The 20,304-nt window shown below is 41.2% G+C and overlaps 1 protein-coding gene across 1 annotated transcript in view; it reads right to left on the bottom strand.

Annotated features, from left to right (window-relative positions):
* SNTG1 (syntrophin gamma 1) overlaps positions 1–20,304 on the bottom strand; it is a 367,362-nt gene that overhangs the window by 141,726 nt on the left and 205,332 nt on the right. The window contains exon 10 of the mRNA XM_044294730.1: positions 16,439–16,569. Coding sequence (XP_044150665.1) covers positions 16,439–16,569 — 131 coding nt within the window. The remainder of the gene's footprint in view (positions 1–16,438; positions 16,570–20,304) is intronic.

The following is a 20,304-nucleotide window of genomic DNA, read 5'->3' on the forward strand; positions in this document are numbered from 1 at the left end:
GGGTCTGCATCGGAGCCGCAGTTTTTGCGGCTCGGGTGCGGACTCATTCACTTCAATGGGGCCCCGCAAAAAAAATATAGCATGTCCTATTCTTGTCCGTTTTGCGGACAAGAATAGGCATGTCTACAATTGGCTGACCGTTCCATTCCACAAACTGCGGAAGGAACACGGGCAGCTTTCGTTTTTTGCGGGCCGCAAAAAACGGAATGGTCGTGTGCATAAAGCTTTAAAGAGGTTGTGTGGCTTCCTTTGCTGTGTAGATCCATTTTTCCATTGCATTATTCACTGCTTGTTTCCATAGTTATGACCACTTTACAATCCATCAGTGGTGGCCACGCTTGCACCTCTATAGGAAAAACTGCCAGCTTCTCTATAGTGATTGCAGGGTGGTCATAACCATGGAAACAAGCAGTGTATAATGTGATGGAAAAATGATTCTAGCCAGCAAAGGAGGCACAATGGAGTAAATGCCTCTTCTTAACTTTCTCTACTTTATAAATGCTATTTACTAAAGTAAAACAACCTCCTTAAATGCAGAGAACGCCAAAAAAGTGCTAGAATTTTGGAACATTTTTGGAAGAAAACTAAGCCAACAAATAGGTAGCGTAAACTTAGGCTAAGTATTTTGTGGTGTGTTCTTTCTCTGTTGCCTTCGGTGCTCCGATATGACGCTTTGCTTATAACCCAGGTTCCGAGCCAGTCACTCACTATGTGTTTTTAACTGTTATTTTATATTAACATTGTTTTTGTTGTACTTTTAATAGGTTTACACATATGGGATCTGGTACCTGCGGACCTTACATGTGCCCTGGAATATCTGGCTGTGTTGTATTCAGCTTCTATGTCGGGAGGATGACTACGAGAGCTCAGAGAAGACAGTGCCATTTGATATACAGTACAGACCAAAAGTTTGGACACACCTTCTCATTCAAAGAGTTTTCTTTATTTTCATGACTATGAAAATTGTAGATTCACACTGAAGGCATCAAAACTATTAATTAACACATGTGGAATTATATACTTGTCAAAAAAGTGTGAAACAACAAAAAATATGTCATATTCTAGGTTCTTCAAAGTAGCCACCTTTTGCTTTGATATCTGCTTTGCACACTCTTGGAATTCTCTTGATGAGCTTCAAGAGGTAGTCACCTGAAATGGTTTTCACTTCACAGGTGTGCCCTGTCAGGTTTAATAAGTGGGATTTTTTGCCTTATAAATGGGGTTGGGACCATCAGTTGCCTTGTGGAGAAGTCAGGTGGATACACAGCTGATAGTCCTACTGAATAGACTGTTAGAATTTGTATTATGGCAAGAAAAAAGCAGCTAAGTAAAGAAAAACTAGTAGCCATCATTACTTTAAGAAATGAGGGTCAGTCAGTCCGAAAAATTGGGAAAACTTTGAAAGTGTCCCCAAGTGCAGTCACAAAAACCATTAAACACTACAAAGAAACTGGCTCACATGCGGACCGCCCCAGGAAAGGAAGACTAAGAGTCACCTCTGCTGCGGAGGATAAGTTCATCCAAGTCACCAGCCTCAGAAATCGCAGGTTAACAGCAGCTCAGATTAGAGACCAGGTCAATGCCACACAGAGTTCTAGCAGCAGACACATCTCTAGAACAACTGTTAAGAGGAGACTGTGTGAATCAGACCTTCATGGTAGAATATCTGCTAGGAAACCACTGCTAAGGACAGGCAACAAGCAGAAGAGACTTGTTTGGGCTAAAGAACACAAGGAATGGACATTAGACCAGTGGAAATCTGTGCTTTGGTCTGAGGAGTCCAAATTTAAGATCTTTGGTTCCAACCACCGTCTCTTTGTGCGACGCAGAAAAGGTGAATGGATGGACTCTATATGCCTGGTTCCCACCGTGAAGCATGGAGGAGGAGGTGTGATGGTGTGGGGGTGCTTTGCTGGTGACACTGTTGGGGATTTATTCAAAATTGAAGGCATACTGAACCAGCATGGCTACCACAGCATCTTGCAGCGGCATTATATTCCATCCGGTTTGCGTTTAGTTGGACCATCATTTATTTTTCAACAGGACAATGACCCCAAACACACCTCCAGGCTGTGTAAGGGCTATTTGACCATGAAGGAGAGTGATGGGGTGCTGCGCCAGATGACCTGGCCTCCACAGTCACCGGACCTGAACCCAATCGAGATGGTTTGGGGTGAGCTGGACCGCAGAGTGAAGGCAAAAGGGCCAACAAGTGCTAAGCATCTCTGGGAACTCCTTCAAGACTGTTGGAAGACCATTTCAGGTGACTACCTCTTGAAGCTCATCAAGAGAATGCCAAGAGTGTGCAAAGCAGTAATTAAAGCAAAAGGTGGCTACTTTGAAGAACCTAGACTATGACATATTTTCTGTTTTTTCACACTTTTTTGTTATGTATATAATTCCACATGTGTTAATTCCTAGTTTTGATGCCTTCCCTGTGAATCTACAATTTTCATAGTCATGAAAATAAAGAAAACTTTTTGAATGAGAAGGTGTGTCCAAACTTTTAGTCCATACTGTATATGATTCGGTCATGCTATGTATGGTGGGAGCGTGTGTAGCATGACTTAAATTAGTATTTATAACATATCTTTATTTCTCAAGTTTGTATCTATTTATTTAGCACTTTGTATATAGATTTTATATACAATTCCTAAATTCTGTATGGTGGCATTTTGAGCAGCAGTCCCGTATCCAATTGGGGCAGGTTTTCGCTGAAATGTCATGTTTGTCTAAAAACTGCCCCAATGTTTGAACGACTTACGGTGCAGCACAGGATCTGATTGGATAGCAGTTATCTGGCCTGTGTGAGCGAGAGCTTACCGGAAATGTGGGGAGTAAGATGCGATCATGCGATTGCCATGTAACATAAGCTCCGGCGGTTCTGGTTTTGCGGGATGTTTTTGCATTCACATCCAGTCTCCATGGTGCAGCAGTAAATGATATACGATCATGTGATTGCCATATGACTTAGGCTCCAGCGGCTCCAGTCTCGCATGAGTTTCCCTCACGCGTGAGTTTCCCTCACGCGCTGACGTCGGTGGTGAACTTCTCGCGCGACTGGTTAACACTCACGTGCGCTTGTTCTTAGTTCCGAACATTCGCATGCGCATGCATTTTTACTTCCTGGTCTGTTTGTTGCTGGTCGTATGACTGGTGATGCTGACATTGCGCCGTCTCGTGAGATGAGTCCTGTCAGTTCCTGGTGCTGCATGGTCATTGGCTTGATGCCAGGTGTATAACATCAGATTTTTAATTATATAGGGTATATTTTGGTTGTTAGCAGGTGCAAATGTATACGCCCCCTGAGTAAGCGGAGGAGCGAAACGTGCGTCAGGTTGCTCTCTCTGCTAGACCTGGGTTTGATCCATCTGTGCCTCTTACCAACTTTAGGTAATATACTATAGTATTTTATGCTTTAACGTCTAGTACTACTATTGTTATTCATCCCCTTTTTTGCAGTTTTTGATTGTTTATCTGTGGGGGTTGGAGGCCTGTACATACGTTGGGGGAGGGTTCATATTGCCTGCTATATGCAGCATATATTACTTCCCTAATCCTCCCTATGATTTTATACACCCATAGTCTGGCCGTTGAGCTGCTTTTCGCAGCGCTTGCCTGCACTGCTGCTACTAATTTTTATATTATTGTCTATGGTCTGTCGTAATATTCATTACTTAATAAAATATTTATGTTATATTTGTACATGTGTGTCTTCTGTCTTAATTGGTTGTGCTATAACATTTTAGCACACATTAACTTCATCCTTTGGATGATTTAGTAGGTGGTACTAAGTATTTTAGGGGTGTCAAGAGTAATGATGGACAAACATCTGCCGGGACAGTTCGCGAACAAGCGAACGTGATCAAATTCGCGAACCGCAAGTTTGCGGCGGGTCCCATTCATTTTAATGCCAGGCGAACCTGAAAAACCTTCAGCTCATATTTGCAGTCAAGAAATAATTACTAGAAGTGCACAAATAGTCCCACAACATGGACAGTGACATATCAGATGTATTATTCGAATTTGTGATCTCCATTTATTATTTTTTCAATGCAAAATATCAGCAATGTAATTTTCGCGTACGCGCATGCGCAAATGCACTATACAGTACCCAAATGCACTATAAAGAAAGTATATTGGTATATAACACCCCGCTTCAATCCGTTTTTTTTTTTTTTTTTGGGGGGGGGGGGCAACTGGTAGATCACACCAGTAGAAATTATTTGTTCCAATAACGCTTGTCCCTCTATATACCTGCAGAATCGAAGCAGAACCGCACACAACTGCCGAAAAATACAAATGCACTATAATATACTTTCTAACATAGAAAGTATATTATAACATTGTACAAGGAAGGCAATCCATTAGAATATACATAAAGATAAAACGTAACCTTTAATAATTTTACTATGAGGGTCCATTCACATTCAAAATTTCAAAACGGATGCGGACCCATTTTGCGGACGTGTGAATGGAAAAGATATCCCGCAAAATGAAAATAAATGTAATTATTAAAGTTAAAGGGGTTTTGCACTTTGTTTTTACTGATGATCTATCCTTTAGTGCTCGGCGGCACTAAATCAGGTGCTCGGCGGCACCAAATCAGAAACCATATGTCCTACCACAATCCGGGGGGTTCAGAGCACATCCATGAATCCATGCAAAAAAAATCTATCCCTGGGCTAGATGATGATGTGGTATTGAAGGACAGAGTGGGCAAAGAACTGTCCCTGATATTGCCCTACAGGGGGGTGCTATTCTGGCCCTGATAGCCTAACCACAGACCATCCGCCCTGATAAGAGCGGCCCGGAACCTTACCCTATATAAAAATGGCCCTTGTAAGCCCCTAGCTCCTAGGCCCCTGACTTCCAGGTGATCACTATATAGATCTATGTGTTTTGACTCATTATAAAAGTATATTATAAATATATTGTACCCCCCTGTGTACACACATATAGATAGCACACCTATACAGTACTAGTCCTTAAAATGACTTTTGTGGCCCTATTAGCTAGCGTTTGGTGTCCCTAACAGCCTGTCCCTGCTCCACACAGCAACCTCTCCCTACACTGGCAAAACACTGAATGTAAAGTGGCGGCCAGATCAGTTTTTTTTTATAAGGTAGGGGGTATGTCCATGTGCTGAAATGTCTCAATTGGCTGTCCTGTACCACCTGATGGATGTGTCATGGGTCAAAGTTCTTAATAATGTAAATGAATATGGCGGGCACAAATTTCTCCATATGTTCGCATGTTCACCGAATCGCGAACACACAAAGTTCGCCGCAAAACGTCCGCCGCGCAAACTGCAAGGCCATCTCTAGTCAAGAGCTTGATTTTTTTTTTAAATAAAGGCAACGTGTAGAACACACATTTATTCAGGAGGCACAGTGGGATCATCTCTTTTTATAATCAGGTGGGAATAGATGGGACATTTTTAAATCAAGGGGATAGTGGAATGTATTTGTAAGTCAGGCAGCAAGGAGGGAATTTTTTTCAGAATCGTGACACACTGGAGGAATTTTTGTAATCATTAGGCACATTGGGGACATTTTCTTAATCAGAGGCAAAGTTGGTGTATTTTAAATCAAGGGCACAGTGGAAGCATTTTTTTTATTCAGGGGACAGTGTATGGAGTTGTTTTATTTAGAGGCATAGTGGGTAGAGCTAATAAATCCAGGAGCATGGTATCTGGGCTATGATTTTATTGGGACAGTGACTATTATTTTTCAGGGAACAGTGTGGGGATGTGCAAAAGTGTGCAGTAAAAGATATCTGGGTAGCAAACTCTTCAGATATGAGTCATAGCTGGAAGAAAATATTGTGAAAGTGTAGACCACAGCTGTATCCTCTTTTATAGTCTGCAGCATGATAATACACTGCAGAGAACCTAACTGCACCTGGTGCCTAACTTTTATATGATCACTGTATAGCAGTATTATTTATTTATTTATATTGGTGCTTGTATAATGGTAGTGCACACTTAAAAAAATGATACCTGTCCCTGAGCATGCAATTAGCCGCTTCTATGTTTTTTTTGTTTTTGTGTCTTGATTGTGGCGCAGTATTTGTGAGGAGGCATGACTAAATGAAGCACAATTTGTTGGGTGCCACCATTATTCCAGCCACCAAGTTAAAATCCTGGATCTGACCCTACCTGCACTGGTCACTAAAGTTACATTTACTGTCTTCGGGTCTATTCAGTGGCAGTTTTACCATGTGTTTCATCATTTATTACATACTTGTTTAGTATTGTAAGAAGGTACAAGGAATCATTGTGGATGAAAGGTATGTGTCACCGAGGTTCCTGGCCTCGGTGGAATAAGAGCCGGTTTTTATGTGTCAGCAGCAGTTGCTGTTTGACACATTTGAACTTAGCATGGCTGTAATAGCTGATCCAGGACAGCTCTTACGGGGAGTAGTCAATGTGCTGGATGGGTGACTACTCCCCATGTTCCAGGCCAGATTTTGCCAGGCATAAAAACCAGCCAGCACTGCCAGGTGGAAGGGATTACCTCCGTCTGACAGTGGAGCTCATAAAAAATAGAATGTGTCAGCAGATAAGAACCATTTGGCCCATCTAGTCTGCCCAATATACTGAATACTATAAATATAGCCCCTGGCCCTATCTTATATGAAGGATGGCCTCATGCCTATCCCATGCATGCTTAAACTCCTTCACTGTATTTGCAGCTACCACTTCTGCAGGAAGGCTATTCCATGCATCCACTACTCTCTCAGTAAAGTAATACTTCCTGATATTACTTTTAAACCTTTGCCCCTCTAATGTAAAACAATGTCCTCTTGTAGCAGTTTTTCTTCTTTTAAATATTCTCTCCTCTTTTACCCTGTTGATTCCCTTTATGTATTTTAAAGTTTCTAACATATACCCTCTGTCTTTCTTCCAAGCTATACATGTTAAGGTCCTTTAATCTTTCCTGGTAAGTTTTATCCTGCAATCAATGTACCAGTTTAGTAGCTCTTCTCTGAACTCTCTCCAAAGTATCAATATCCTTCTGGAGATATGGTCTCCAGCACTGAGCACAATACTCCAAATTAGGTCTCACTAGTGCTCTGTAGAGCGGCATAAGCACCTCCCTCTTTCTACTGATAATGCCTCTCCCTATACACCCAAGCATTCTGCTAGCATTTCCTGCTGCTCTATGACATTGTCTGTCTACCTTTAAGTCTTCTAAAATAATGGCCCCTAAATCCCTTTCCTCAGATACTGAGGTTAGGACTGTATCACTGATTTTATATTCTGCTCTTGGGTTTTTACACCCCAGGTGCATTATCTTGCACTTATCAACATTCAATTTTATTTGCCAGATTTTTGACCATTCCTCTAGTTTTCCTAAATCCTTTTCCATTTGGTGTATCCCTCCAGGAACATCAACCCTGTTATGAATCTTTGTGTCATCAGCAATAAGACACACCTTACAATCGAGGCCTTCTGCAATTTTGCTGATAAAGATATTAAACAATATAAGTCCCAGAACAGATCCCTGAGGTACCCCACTGGTAACAAGACCTTGGTCTGAATATACTCCATTGACTACAACCCTCTGTTACCTGTCCCTCAGCCACTGCCTAATCCATTCAGCAATATGGGAGTCCAAGCCCAAAGATTGCAATTTATTGATAAGCTTTCTATGTGGGACAGTATCAAAAGCCTTACTAAAGTCTAGATAAGCGATGTCTACTGCACCCCCTCCATCTATTATTTTAGTCACCCAATCAATAAGATTAGTTTGACATGATCTCCCTGAAGTAAACTCATGTTGTTTTTTATCTTTCAATCCATGGGATTCTAGATGTTCCACAATCCTCTCCTTAAGTATGGTTTCCAATAATTTCCCCACTATTGATGTCAGGCTTACTGGCCTATAGTTGCCCGATTCCTACTTACTACCTTTCTTGTGAATGGGCACAACATTTGCTAATTTCCAATCTTCTGGGACGACTCCTGTTGCCAGTGATTGGTTAAATAAATCTGTTAATGGTTTTGCTAGTTCACCGTTGAGCTCTTTTAAAAGCTTTGGGTGTATCCCATCAGGCCCCTAAGACGTATTTGTATTAATTTTAGACAGCTGACTTAGAACCTCTTCCTCTGTAAAGACACATGCATCAAAAGATTCATTAGTCTTCTTTCCTAACTGAGATCCCTTTCCTTCATTTTCCTTTGTAAAAACTGAACAGAAGTATTAATTGAGGCAGTCAGCTAGTTCTTTATCTTCTTCCATATACCTTCCTTCTTTTGTTTTTAATTTGGTAATTCCTTGTTTTAGTTTCCTTTTTTTATTTATGTATCTGAAAAATGCCTTATCGCCTTTTTTCCCTGACTGAGCTAATTTCTCTTCTGCCTGTGCTTTAGAAGCTCTTATAACTTGTTTGGCCTCTCTCTGCCTAATCTTATAAATTTGCCTGTCATCCTCGTTTAAAAAAAATATATAATTCCTGAATGCTATCTTTTTGTTTTTAATGATTTTGGCCACTTCTGCTGAGTACCACAGTGGTCTCTTCCTTTTTTGCTTTTACTGACAAGCCTAATGTAATTTTCTGTTGCTTTCAATAGTGCCACTTTTAAGTAGTCCCATTTCTCCTGGACTTCAATGAAACTGTTCCAATCTGATAGGGACTCGTATACCACTAATCTTATTTGAGAAAAGTCTGTTTTTCTAAAATCTAAAACTTTTGTTTTTGTGTGGTGTGACTCAGTCACTGTACTTATAGTAAACCACACTGACTGGTGATCACTAGATCCCAAGATTTCCCCTACAGTAATATCATATACCAAATTCCCATTAGTAAATACTAAATCTAAAATGTCCTCCTTCCAGGTTGGCTCCTCAATTACTTGCTGTAGAGATAATCCCAGTAGGGAATTTAGAATATCTGTATTCCTGGCAGAACTAGCTATTTTGGATTTCCAGTTTACATCAGAAAAATTGAAGTCTCCCATAATGATAACTCCCCCCTTCAATGTCATTTTAGCTATTTACTCAACTAGTAGATCATCTAATTCTTTGACTTGGCTAGGTGGTCTATATATCACACCTACACGAGTTACCTTATGATTAGCTGCAAGGTAACCTAAACTGACTCTAAATTGTTCTAGCTAACTTGCATTAAATTATATTTTATGCTATCTTTCAAATACAGGGCCACCCCTCCCCCTTCTTGCCTTCTCTGTCTTTCCTGTATAGAGAGAACACTGGTATTGTTATATCCCAGTCATTACTCCCCTTGAACCACGTCTCAGTAACAGCCACTACATCTATAATCTCAGATGCCATTATGGCCTCAAGTTCATTGATCTTATTCCCTAAACTGTTATTCCCTAAAGGAGTTATTCCCTAAAGGAGTTCTGTGTGCTTGGATCTGAGGCCTGTGCTGGGCTGGAGAGCGGAGACCCGTGTGTCAGGGGAACATGCCGCCTAAAGCCTGTATTTTAACTTTCTGAGGCAGAACTTTCACCCAGGTGACTTTTATTTTATTAACTTGCCATTGGGTGTGAAGTAACACCAACACTGAAAAAGTGATGTTTTGTTTTTGGCATCATGTGTGAATAAACACTGAAGTTTGAATTACAAACTTGTATTTTGCCTCTGTACTGCGCCCGCTTATCCTAACTACCAGAGTGAATCCCCACAGTATGTAATTTAGTTTCCTCAACCCAAGTGCATAACAACTTGAACTTGATTTGCAATATCTCTGCCCAAGCTTCAAGCTTCCCCAAATTCCCTGAGGTTCTACTCTTTCAGGCATTTACAAGTTAACTGTAACCCAATCTGTACCATTAATAAACACTCTCTGTAGAAAACCCCTTAATTGTAATCACTCTCTTTGTTGGGAGAAAGGGGAGATGCTTCTCATCCTGGCAGACCTGTCCCATTTGAATGACCATCATGTAATATGGTATTTCTGCATTACAGGGTCTTTCTTGTTAGCTACACTGATATTAACTTGAGAAAAATCTGAGCTGGACTTTTTATCCTAAATATATTTCAAGTCAAAGAGGTGAAGGGGACACACACCAGAACCTTATGTAAGTTTAACCTAATTGTAAAAATTCTTAATGTGTTGCCATCATCAAAAATGAAAAACATATTTTATATTACTTTGCAATGTAGAAATTATTTGAAAAAACTGAGTCTTAGGAACCAAAAATATTAAAGGGCTTCTGTCACCCCACTAAAGTGATTTATTTTTTTTGGGCTGGTGAAATTAATTATATTGCGATATATCACAATATAATTGTGTCACTTACTTTGATCCAGCAGTTTCTTCCAAAAACGAAGTTTTATCATATGTAAATTAGGTCTCTAACAGCAAGTAGGGCGGCTACTTGCTGCTAGCTGCTGCAGAAATCCGCCCCCTCGCAGTGTTGATTGACAGGGCCAGCCGGGATCTCCTCCTCCGGCCAGCCCTGTCGGCATTTCAAAAATCGCGTGCCTCTGTGGGTTCGGCGCAGGCGCTCTGAGATGAGGAGGCTCGTCTCCTCAGCACTCCCTCAGTGCGCCTGCGCCGATGACATCACCGAAATAGAAGACGTCATCGGCGCAGGCGCACTGAGGGAGTGCTGAGGAGACGAGCCTCCTCATCTCAGAGCGCCTGCGCCGAACCCACAGAGGCGCGCGATTTTTGAAATGCCGACAGGGCTGGCCGGAGGAGGAGATCCCGGCTGGCCCTGTCAATCAACACGGCGAGGGGGCGGATTTCTGCAGCAGCTAGCAGCAAGTAGCCGCCCTACTTGCTGTTAGAGACCTAATTTACATATGATAAAACTTCGTTTTTGGAAGAAACTGCTGGATCAAAGTAAGTGACACAATTATATTGTGATATATCGCAATATAATTAATTTCACCAGCCCAAAAAAAAAAAAAATCACTTTAGTGGGGTGACAGAAGCCCTTTAAAGGTGGGCTTTGTAAAAATGTAGACTGTTAAAGAAAACCTCAGGTATTAGCTTTGTTTATTGTAGAAGTTGTATATTATATCTTTTATATGACTGCTAAATGAATGTCATTGTTGTTAATCATAAGATTTTTCTGCTGAGGTCGACATAGTTATTGCTGGTTTATTGCTTAACAATATGCTAATTTGAACGTAATGACTCCTTTATATTTATGCTAGGTAGTCGTGTGTGGCCTCTTTTGTTATTAGTGTCTGTAGAATTGTAAGTAATGTAGCCAGGTGTTCCTGTTTTAAGCTTTTTATCAAGGGAATCCATGCTAATAAATACACAACATATGGCTATTCTGTAACCTTGCTTTACTTTGAGATAACATATTTTCCATATTTTTCTTTACATAATAATTCGTTTTTGCAGTTCAGAACCACAGAGAATCCACATTTCTGCAAGTCTAAAAGGAGGTAAATCACCATGGAATCATTAGCCATGACAAAAAAAAATCTCAAACTGCATGAAAAAACCACAATGGAAAATTACATTATTTTTATTTTTTATTTATTCAAACACATAAAGACAATTTATACCTCCCAAAACTAATGATATGTAATAGTCACAGTTAAAGGGATTGTCTGGGTTCAGAGCATAATTTCACCCAGTCAGAACCCCTGATGTTAGCATCGGAGAATCTCATGCTCTGATGCGCTCCCTTGCCCTGCTCTAGATCGTGCAGAGAAAGGGCTTTTTTGTTTTGTGCCGTTTTACAGGCTAGGGCAGCGCTAAAGCCAGCCCATAAGTGCCGGTGATGTCACCGGGCTTCCTGTCAGCTCAATGGAGAACTCTGTACGTCACCGGAACTCCGGAAAATTCTTTTGCCCTGCACGATTTAGCGCAGGGCAAAGGAGAGCATCGGAGCATGAACTGCTTTGATGCTCGTCAGGGGGCTGCCTGGGTGAAAATGGGGATATGTCCGGGTTCAGGAACCCTTTTAATGGTCAAATACATTTGCATAAAGGAAAACTCAAAGTCAAATTTAATTTTCACATCTGAATGAGGTAGGTTCATTTTGCTAGTGCTTCAAAGTATTCTTATTTAAATGTCGGTAAAATGCAGCTTATTGCCTACTTTAAGTGTATTTTCCTAGCTATTTTACCCAAATTACTTTCTTTTCTTTTTCTTTGGACACTGATGATATCATATAATATATAGTTCCAGGAAACAAAAACATTAGTATGGTCTTTTTTAGAGATAAGTGAATCGAAGCTGACAAAGTGGAATTCGATACGAATTTCAGGAAAAATTAGATTCGCACCAAATCAAATTTTTTCCTAAACTGGCTGCTGCACCTGTGAGGATATAGGGCAAGGAACTCTGGGAAGGCGGGATCACCCATAATGCCATGCATGCAGCCAATTAGCAGCCAGCCCTGTGATGTCACAGCCCTATAAATAGCGGCAGCCATCTTAGATTCTGTAGTTCACCAGCGTACTTAGTGCAGGGAGAGAGGTGTCTGCAGGTGCTAGGGACAGTGATAGGAAAGACTTAATTGTGGTGAAAAAAAAAAATTATTTACAAGTGCAGGGAAAGATTATTCAAGGTGTAGAGAAAGGATAAGGAGGAATCATTCCACCAGCATTTCTGTTGAACAGGGTTCAGTAGGTGGGGTTACGGCCATAGGAACATTCCTATTTCACCTTGCAGCACTGACTGGGGATCCAAATTGCTATTATACAGCTCTGTAATTCTAGCAAACTGTTCTTATTAGTGTGCAAGTGCTTTTTGATACAGGCATTAAATGGGGTTATTACAAGGAAACATTTCTACATTTTATTTTCCCTTTTGTGGTGCATTTATATGTTCTAAAGCATTTTTGGGCTTGTAATAGTGGGGGAAAAAAGGGCTTATTAGCCATTGTGTGGTGAAGTGCAAAAATGACAGCCCTTTTTGTCATATATTAGTGGCAAAAGTAAATTATATTTGCCGTTCAGCGGTGCCGTTATCTATTCTGAAGCCCTTTTTTTTGTGTATTAATGGAAAAAGAAAATACCGTATTTTTCGCCCCATAAGACGCACTTTTTCCCCCCCAAAAATCGGGGGGAAATGTCCCTGCGTCTTATGGGGCGAATGCGGACAATTTGACATCGCTGGATGCGATGTAGCGTACGCTGGGGCCGGGGGAGGGACTGGAGGAGGAGCTGGGGGCCGGGAATAGCGGCGGGGCGGTGCAATCAATGTACTATAGCCCCGCCCCGCCGCTCCGATATACTAATATTAAATGTCTTATTCGATTAAAATGTATTAGATATGCCCCCTCACTCCTATATTGCTAATTGTACCTTAAATCCTATTCCTAGCTTCTGTAATGCAGGACGGGCGGGCGGCAGCGTGACTCCCTGATGTCACGTGCCTGCGCCGCCTACTTTATGAATGAAGCAGGCGGCGCAGGCAAGTGACGTCAGCGAGTGACGCGCCGGCCGCCCGGCCTGCATTACAGAAGCTAGGAATAGGATGTAAGGTACAATTAGCAATATAGGAGTGAGGGGGCATATCTAATACATTTTAATCGAATAAGACATGTAATATTAGCGGCGGGGGCGGCGGCGGGTGGGTGAGCTGATCTGTAGATGGCACAGTTAGGGGGGGGGGGGGTCTGTGGATGCCACAGTTTTGGGCTGGGGGGCTGTGGATGGCACATATATAACAGTGCCATCCACAGATCCCCCCTGTAACAGTGCCATCCACAGATCCCCCCTGTAACAGTGCCATCCACAGATCCCCCCCCCTGTAACAGTGCCATCCACAGATCCCCCACCCTGTAACAGTGCCATCCACAGATCCCCCCCCCTGTAACAGTGCCATCCACAGATCCCCCCCTATAACAGTGCCATCCACAGATCCCCCCCCCTGTAACAGTGTGTCAGTCATCCACAGATCCCCCCCCATAACAGTGTCAGTCATCAACAGATCCCCCCCATAACAGTGTCCGTCATCCACAGATCTCCCCCATAACAGTGTCCGTCATCCACAGATCCCCCCCATAACAGTGTCCGTCATCCACAGATCCCCCCATAACAGTGTCCGTCATCCACAGATCCCCCCATAACAGTGTCCGTCATCCACAGATCCCCCCCATAACAGTGTCCGTCATCCACAGATCCCCCCCCATAACAGTGTCCGTCATCCACAGATCCCCCCCATAACGGTGTCCTTCACAGATCCCCAGTAATAGTGCCACCCACAGACCACCATTAGTTCCAAACCCACCAAAAGCTAAAAATAATTTTTTTCTTATTTTCCTCCCCAAAAACCTAGGTGCGTCTTATGGGCCGGTGCGTCTTATAGGGCGAAAAATACGGTATATATTTGCCGCTCAGCGGTGCAGTTATCTGTTTTAAAGCCCTTTTTTGCATGTATTAGTGGAAAAAGGAAAAATATCTTTGTGGAGCAGTTATCTGTTATAAAGCTTGTTATTCTTGTATTAATGGAAAAATAAAAAATATAAGTGCCGCTCAGCGGTGCAGTTATCCGTTTTAAAGCCCCTTTTTTGCGTGTATTAGTGGAAAATCGAAAAATATCTTTGCCGCTCAGCGGTGCAGTGATATATTCTAAAGCCCCGTATGCCGTGTATTAGTGGCAAAATAAATATATATTCTCCATTCAGCATTGCACTTATCTGTTGAAAAGCCTTTTGTGTAATAGTGGAAAAAAAAATTTGGGCCTAATTGCCGTTCTGTGGTGCAGTGATATTTTCTGAAGCCAGTTTGCCGTGTATTAGTGGCAAAAGAAAAATATATTTGCCATTCAGTGGTGCAGTTATATGTTCTAAAGCCCTTTTTGTCTTGTAATAATGGCAAAATAAAAATATATTTGCTGTTCAGTGGTGCATTTATATGTTATAAAGCCCATATGTTATATCGACATCTATGTGGAATCAGCTGACGACTTTGTAAAAGGAGTGCATTTCTTCTTGGCGCTGACATCGACCTGTAAGGCTGAGTTCATACTTGAGTTAGTTGGTCAGTTTTGGCCCCGTGACTGCCCAAATAAGTGAAGTGTGCAGTGATTCTAAGAGCGATGCCTGTCATCTCCATGTCATATGGACTCACAGTATTATTTCACTACCAAAGCAGACTCCCTATGCGTGTTACTGCAAGGCAGTGTTTTACACCACTATAAAGGCTCTCAGCAGCCAGGAAATAGCCGTTTTTTAACAAAATTGGTCGCAAATATATTTGGATCAAACTAAATTTTTCCCTGAAAAATTTGGCGAATCGGCAAATCGAATTTTTGAAGAATTTGCTCATCTCTAGTCTTTTTGTTCTCTTGTGACTTGGTCTTTCTAGTGCTAATACTACTACTACTACTACTGATACTACTATGCTTACTGCTGCCACTACTTATATTTCCTTTTACTAATCTAGAAATTGACCTTTTGCTGTCAAAGATGGTTAAAAAATTCAATACTACTGTACTTTTTATTCCTTATTATCACTGTTCTGTTAGGAAAGCAAAAAATTAATAAAAATAAATAATAAAAATATGGCATAGTAAAATAGTAAAATAGAAGAGTTATGTTGATAGTGTAGCAGATATGTTCATTTTGACAACAATTCCTCCTTCCCCAAGCCTTACAGTTAGTGCATGATGAAATTGTGTTTAGTAATCTAAGTATTTCATATGGTTGGTCAGTCATGGAAACCCAATCCATAAAACTATTGATGAACAGTCATTGTGCAAATGTTCATTCAAGAGACAATTTGACTTGCCCCTGTGTGTTGCGAGCAGCAGGATTCTTTTGTTGTGTCATGTTCACCCAAGTACTAACCTTGCTTTGGCAGTCGCTATGCAACTGCCTTGCATTGGAATCTGGGTTTAGTTATCGCCTAACTTTGCCTAATTGATTAGAGTGAAGACGCTGATTGCTAAGCCTTTATATACAGTACCAAGGCCTTACTTCATTGTGGTTGGAGGACAATGTGTTGGCTAGGCGCATTCTCTTCCTGATATTTAGTACTTTATGCTGTATTCTGGGATTTGTCCATTGTCATTTATGTGCTGTTTTCCTGTTTGGCATACACCTGCCATCCACTTGATTTCAGGATCATCTTCTCCTTCCATGGCCCTCTGTTTCTTTCATCTATGTACCAGTGAGTTTTTCAGTGAGTCTTGTTTTGTGCCAGTGTGGATATGTGTTTTATATATGTTGTTTCTGCAACTGTATCTTCTGACTATAACTTAGGAGTATATGTCTGTCAGCAAATGTAAATATGAAATATAATTATTTTACTCTATGGGGTTAGAATTACAGTAAATGTCTAACCAGATATCATTTAAAAGTTCATTTTACTAAGGCTCATCAATAAAAATCCAAATGATCCCAGACAGTTTTGAAATTAGTTTTGCTATAGTAAACTGGAAACACTCGTACACACTTAATTATATTCCCAAGAAAATATCACAGCATCATTTCCCCGAGTGCTGAGTTTATACATTTATATAAAGTTGGAGAACTGTGTTTTTTTACCTGCATAAATCTGTTCCTGTTATATGCTGTGATAGTCTTGAATTCAGCAGTGGGATTAGCCGAAGATCACACCACCGTTTTTCCCATCGGAGGCCAGGTGAGGCTGGCCATGAAGAACAAGATAAAGTATCCTGTAAGGGAAATATAAAAGTGCAATACATCTGTTTATGCTGTGTACACATTCTTATTATATGTTCATTATAGAAATGTACTATAGCCAACAAATTGTTACTAATAAGCTGCAGGCACTTTGCATTGTACTATGTACAAACCCTGCAGACTGGGAAATGGAATCCCTACAGGTCCTTATGTATTTATGTTAAGAGAGAACACCTTTGCAATAACAATTGGATTTTTTTTTGTTTATTTCTGAACATTTTAGTAAACATTTTTTTTTTTTTTTTTTTTTTTTTTTTTTATCCCACTAGGGGACTTGATCTCTGACATAATATACTGCAATTCTTCTGTATTGTAGTGTATTATGCCTGTCAGTGTAATACTAAAGCTAGTTTCACACTAGAGTTACAATTTTCCAGCCGGCTGTTCCAGCAGAGAAAGTGAAGGAAAAAGACCAGATCCCTGCCGGATCCCATTATAGTCAATGGGCTCCAGCGGGGAAAGGAAGCATCCAGCTATGCTGATACGATGAACATTTTAGCACTAGTGTGAAACAGGCCTAACAGGCACCCCTTTAAACCCTGCCTATTACAGTAGCTATACTAAGATGGTAGACCTGGGGTCCTTGTTAGGCTGCTGGCTGCCATGACAACCTATCTGCACTTTTTTTGTAATGTGAGAGGCCATTGGGCATACAAAGGGAGCTCCCTACCTTTTATCTCAATGCTTATATGCTATTTAAGGGGTCCAACTTCTAAAACAGGATTAGTTTCATCAGTCACGCTCATGCTACTGATCTCATGGGTACAGTGGCAGTGCCAACAAGGGCATTGAAAAGTAAATGTCCATCATAGAGCCTGATGGAGCCCTCACTCAAAATGTAATACAAATGTGCTAAAGATTTGCTCATCTCTACTCCTGTGTTCAAAACTGACATTGCATTGATCTACCATAGCAAGAAGCTTCTGTGGTCTCCCTGTATGTCAAACCACAGTATTAGGTTGATGGTGTATGAGAAAGGAGGAAGGAGAATATCAGAAAAAAAAATCTGGCACCTACAGTATGCATCCTAAAAAATATTTACAATCCTCGAAAATTAGTCAGATATACAGTACAGACCAAAAGTTTGGACACACCTTCTCATTCAAAAAGTTTTCTTTATTTTCATGACTTTCATGGTTTTCACTTCACAGGTGTGCCCTGTCAGGTTTAATAAGTGGGATTTCTTGCCTTATAAATGGGGTTGGGACCATCAGTTGCGTTGTGGAGAAGTCAGGTGGATACACAGCTGATAGTCCTACTGAATAGACTGTTAGAATTTGTATTATGGCAAGAAAAAAGCAGCTAAGTAAAGAAAAACGAGTGGCCATCATTACTTTACGAAATGAAGGTCAGTCAGTCCGAAAAATTGGGAAAACTTTGAAAGTGTCCCCAAGTGCAGTCACAAAAACCATCAAGCGCTACAAAGAAACTGGCTCACATGCGGACCGCCCCAGGAAAGGAAGACCAAGAGTCACCTCTGCTGCGGAAGATAAGTTCATCCGAGTCACCAGCTTCAGAAATCGCAGGTTAACAGCAGCTCAGTTTAGAGACCAGGTCAATGCCACACAGAGTTCTAGCAGCAGACACATCTCTAGAACAACTGTTAAGAGGAGACTGTGTGAATCAGGCCTTCATGGTAGAATATCTTCTAGAAAACCACTGCTAAGGACAGGCAACAAGCAGAAGAGACTTGTTTGGGCTAAAGAACACAAGGAATGGACATTAGACCAGTGGAAATTTGTGCTTTGGTCTGATGAGTCCAAATTTAAGATCTTTGGTTCCAACCAGCGTGTCTTTGTGCGACGCAGAAAAGGTGAACGGATGGACTCTACATGCCTGGTTCCCACCGTGAAGCATGGAGGAGGAGGTGTGATGGTGTGGGGGTGCTTTGCTGGTGACACTGTTGGAGATTTATTCAAAATTGAAGGCATACTGAACCAGCATGGCTACCACAGCATCTTGCAGTGGCATGCTATTCCATCCGGTTTGCGTTTAGTTGGACCATCATTTATGTTTCAACAGGACAATGACCCCAAACACACCTCCAGGCTATGTAAGGGCTATTTGACCATGAAGGAGAGTGATGGGGTGCTACGCCAGATGACCTGGCCTCCACAGTCACCGGACCTGATCCCAATTGAGATGGTTTGGGGTGAGCTTGACCACAGAGTAGAGGCAAAAGGGCCAACAAGTGCTAAGCATCTCTGGGAACTCCTTCAAGACTGTTGGAAGACCATTTCAGGTGACTACCTCTTGAAGCTCATCAAGAGAATGCCAAGAGTGTGCAAAGCAGTAATCAGCTGGCTACTTTGAAGAACCCAGAATATGACATATTTTCAGTTGTTTCACACTTTTTTGTTATGTATATAATTCCGCATGTGTTAAATCATAGTTTTGAGGCCTTCAGTGTGAATCTACAATTTTCATAGTCATGAAAATAAAGAAAACTCTTTGAATGAGAAGGTGTGTCCAAACTTTTGGTCTGTACTGCAAGTTACATAGTTACATAGTTAATATGGCTGAAAAAAGACAAAGTTCAACCAAGGAATAGGTGGGGACGCAAATTCCAGAAGGAAGTGAGACTCAGATTTCTACACGTTTTCATAAGCATTTATGTTTTTTTACTTTTATTCGTCTAAACCCTTTTTGAAACTGTCCACTGTTCCTGCTGTGACCACGTCCTGAGGAAGTTTATTCCACAGATTCACAGTTCTTACAGTAAAGCTTTGACGCTTCTGGAGACTGGGCTTTTTCTTCTTCAGTCGGAGGCAGTACCCCCTTGTCTTTTGAGCACATTTTACATGGAACAGCTTTTCGCCTTATTTTTTTGTATGGCCTGTTTATATACTTGTACAGGTTAATCATGTCCCCCCTTAGACGTCTCTTCTCAAGACTAAAAAAATTCAATTATTTTAATCTTTCTTCATAACTAAGACCCTCCATGCCCCTTATCATTTTAGTCGCTCTCCTCTGTACTTTTTACAGCTGCAATGCATCTTTTCTATGTACTGGTGTCCAGAACTGGACTGCGTATTCCAGATGAGGCCGCACCAACGCTTTGTAAAGTGGTAATATTACATCCCTGCCCCGCGAGTCCATGCCTTGTTTAATGCATGACAATATCCTGGTGGCCTTAGAAGCAGCTGATTGACATTGTATACTATAATTTTATCTACCATCCACAAGGACACCCAAATCCTTCTCTATAAGTGACTCTCCCAGTGCTACATCGCCTAGGACATATGAAGCACAGAGATTATTACTACCAAGATGCATAACTTTACATTTGTCCACATTAAACCTCATTTACCAAGTTGATGCCCAATCACTCAGAGTGTTCAAGTCAGCTTGAAGTTTGTGGACATCTTGCATAGACCGTACAGTTCTACACATTTTAGTGTCATCTGTAAAAATAGATATGGTGCCCTCCTCAATATAATTAATAAATAAATTAAATAATAAAGGGCCCAGCACTGAACCTTGGGGTACACCACTTATAACCTGGGACCATTCTGAATAGGAAACATTGACCACCACTCTCAGCCAGTTTTCAATCTAATTAAAAACTTTACTTTCCAAGCCAATAGACCTTACTTTACTTATTAAGCGTCTATGAGGCACAGTATCAAAAGCCTTTGCAAAATCCAGAAAGACTACATCCATAGCCACCCCTCTGTCCAGGATACTACTCACCTCCTCATAAAAAC

This window comes from Bufo gargarizans, chromosome 5 (assembly GCF_014858855.1).
Source record: "Bufo gargarizans isolate SCDJY-AF-19 chromosome 5, ASM1485885v1, whole genome shotgun sequence".
NCBI lineage: Eukaryota > Metazoa > Chordata > Amphibia > Anura > Bufonidae > Bufo > Bufo gargarizans.